The following is a 1,891-nucleotide window of genomic DNA, read 5'->3' on the forward strand; positions in this document are numbered from 1 at the left end:
ATCACAGTTATTCCAAAATTGACCACATAATTGGAAGTAAAGCACTCCTCAGCAAATGTACAAGAACAGAAATTATAACAAACTGTCTCTCAGACCACAGCAATCAAACTAGAACTCAGGACTAAGAAACTCAATGAAAACTGCTCAACTACATGGAAACTGAATAACCTTCTCCTGAATGACTACTGGGTACATAATGAAATGAAGGCAGAAATAAAGACGTTCTTTGAAACCAATGAGAACAAAGATACAACATAGCAGAATCTCTGGGACACATTTAAAGCGGCGTGTAAAGGGAAATTTATAGCACTAAATGCCCACAAGAGAAAGCTGGAAAATCTAAAATTGACACTCTAACATCACAATTAAAAGAACTAGAGAAGCAAGAGCAAACACATTCAAAAGCTAGCAGAAGGCAAGAAACAGCTGGGCTTTCTTAGTCCTAGGAGATGAAGGTTAGAAGAAGGGAGAATGGCCTGGCTGTTTAGGAATCCTTTTAACTATTGGGGATGTATTTAATGTACTTAAGGAAGGACAAGCGTTGGTAACAAGCTTGGCTTTTCAGTGTCTTGGAGCTCCCAAGAGAGGAGGAAAGTCTTATCTAAGGCTCATTCCTGTGAAAATGAAGATGCTTCTCTCCAGTCAGTGTGCAGGTATGTCAAATCCAAGACTCTGGGAACAAGAATACCAACACTAATGGATAAGGAGAAGGGAGACTCACATTCCATAGAATTCTAGGCTTCCAGATGGCTCTCCTTCCTACCAAGGCTTAAGGATGGGAAGTGCTGCAAAGAAGGAGGGGCACAGGTTAGTTAGGAACTTACTCAGTGCATCTGGAGGATGGAAAACCAATGGCGCACTCCTCCCCTTCTTCAATGTGAAGACATTTGTCTGTCTCATGTGCATCTTGTCATAGGTTCTCTTCATGTAGCCTCACAGTTGCCCTGGCAACCTGCACTCAGGGTGATGCACACTGACCCACCTGCTCAGGGTTGACAGCGTGAACCAGAATGACATGGCCCCTGATCAGATGTCAGAGTATGAACCTTTCAGTATCCTGGAGCCCCCAAGAGAGGAGGAAAGTCTTATCTAAGGCTCGTTCCTGTGAAAATGAAGATGCTTCTCTCCAGTCAGTGTGCGGGCATGTCAAATCCAAGACTTTGGACCATGGTAAATCTGGGTTATGATCTGATCTGAAAATCAGCAGTAGGTAGAGATTTGAGCACGTGGTAAATAGGTCACATACTGGGTTCAATAACGAAGATGTGGAGTGGTATGTCTAGAATTTTCTGTCTTAGATGCAGTGAGATTATGCTGGACTCAGTACAAAGTGAATCTTCCCAGACAATATCCTGATTTGGGCCCTACCAAGGCTACTAAGACACAATTGTGTAATTGACTGAGGCACAACTTGGCCAGAGCAGTGTGGAGATGGGAATGCTGTCTCTGCGCAAGTCTAATGATGTAAGGAAAAAAGGAGCTTCCTTATGAGGGTGCTTTCCCTTCTCAGCAACTCAGAGTTCAGGTTGGTGATGGGCAGGAGTGAGCAGAGTTCAAGTTTGAATTCTTTGAAAGGTAAAAGAAGCAGGGATATTCTGGAGACAGTAAACCAAATGAGCAAAGCTCAGAAACTTGGTGGTAAAATTGGACATGCCAGGGGGATAGAGGGAGGAAGCAAATGGAAACCAGAGGGAATCGGAAAAAATGCCAAAGTGGGGCCAGTGGAGTTGAGAGGACACACAGAGATCCTTCGGGTTTAGCTCCTGGCATGGCCACCAAGCCAGCTTTCCCATAGCCAGGAGACACCCTCTCCACCCCATACCCCCTCTAATCACTGATAGACTCATATCTAACACTGCTGTATTTAGATGGTGCATGGTGTCTGACAGTT

At 44.3% G+C, this 1,891-nt stretch overlaps 1 protein-coding gene across 1 annotated transcript in view; it reads right to left on the minus strand.

Moving 5' to 3' along the window:
- LOC108526181 (trypsin-2-like) overlaps nucleotides 1-906 on the minus strand; it is a 7,513-nt gene extending 6,607 nt beyond the window's left edge. Inside the window, exon 1 of the mRNA XM_017866832.1 lies at nucleotides 825-906. Coding sequence (XP_017722321.1) covers nucleotides 825-906 — 82 coding nt within the window. The remainder of the gene's footprint in view (nucleotides 1-824) is intronic.
- Nucleotides 907-1,891: the final 985 nt, after the last annotated feature.

This window comes from Rhinopithecus bieti, unplaced genomic scaffold, assembly GCF_001698545.2.
Source record: "Rhinopithecus bieti isolate Rb0 unplaced genomic scaffold, ASM169854v2 scaffold_1599, whole genome shotgun sequence".
Taxonomy (NCBI): Eukaryota; Metazoa; Chordata; class Mammalia; order Primates; family Cercopithecidae; genus Rhinopithecus; species Rhinopithecus bieti.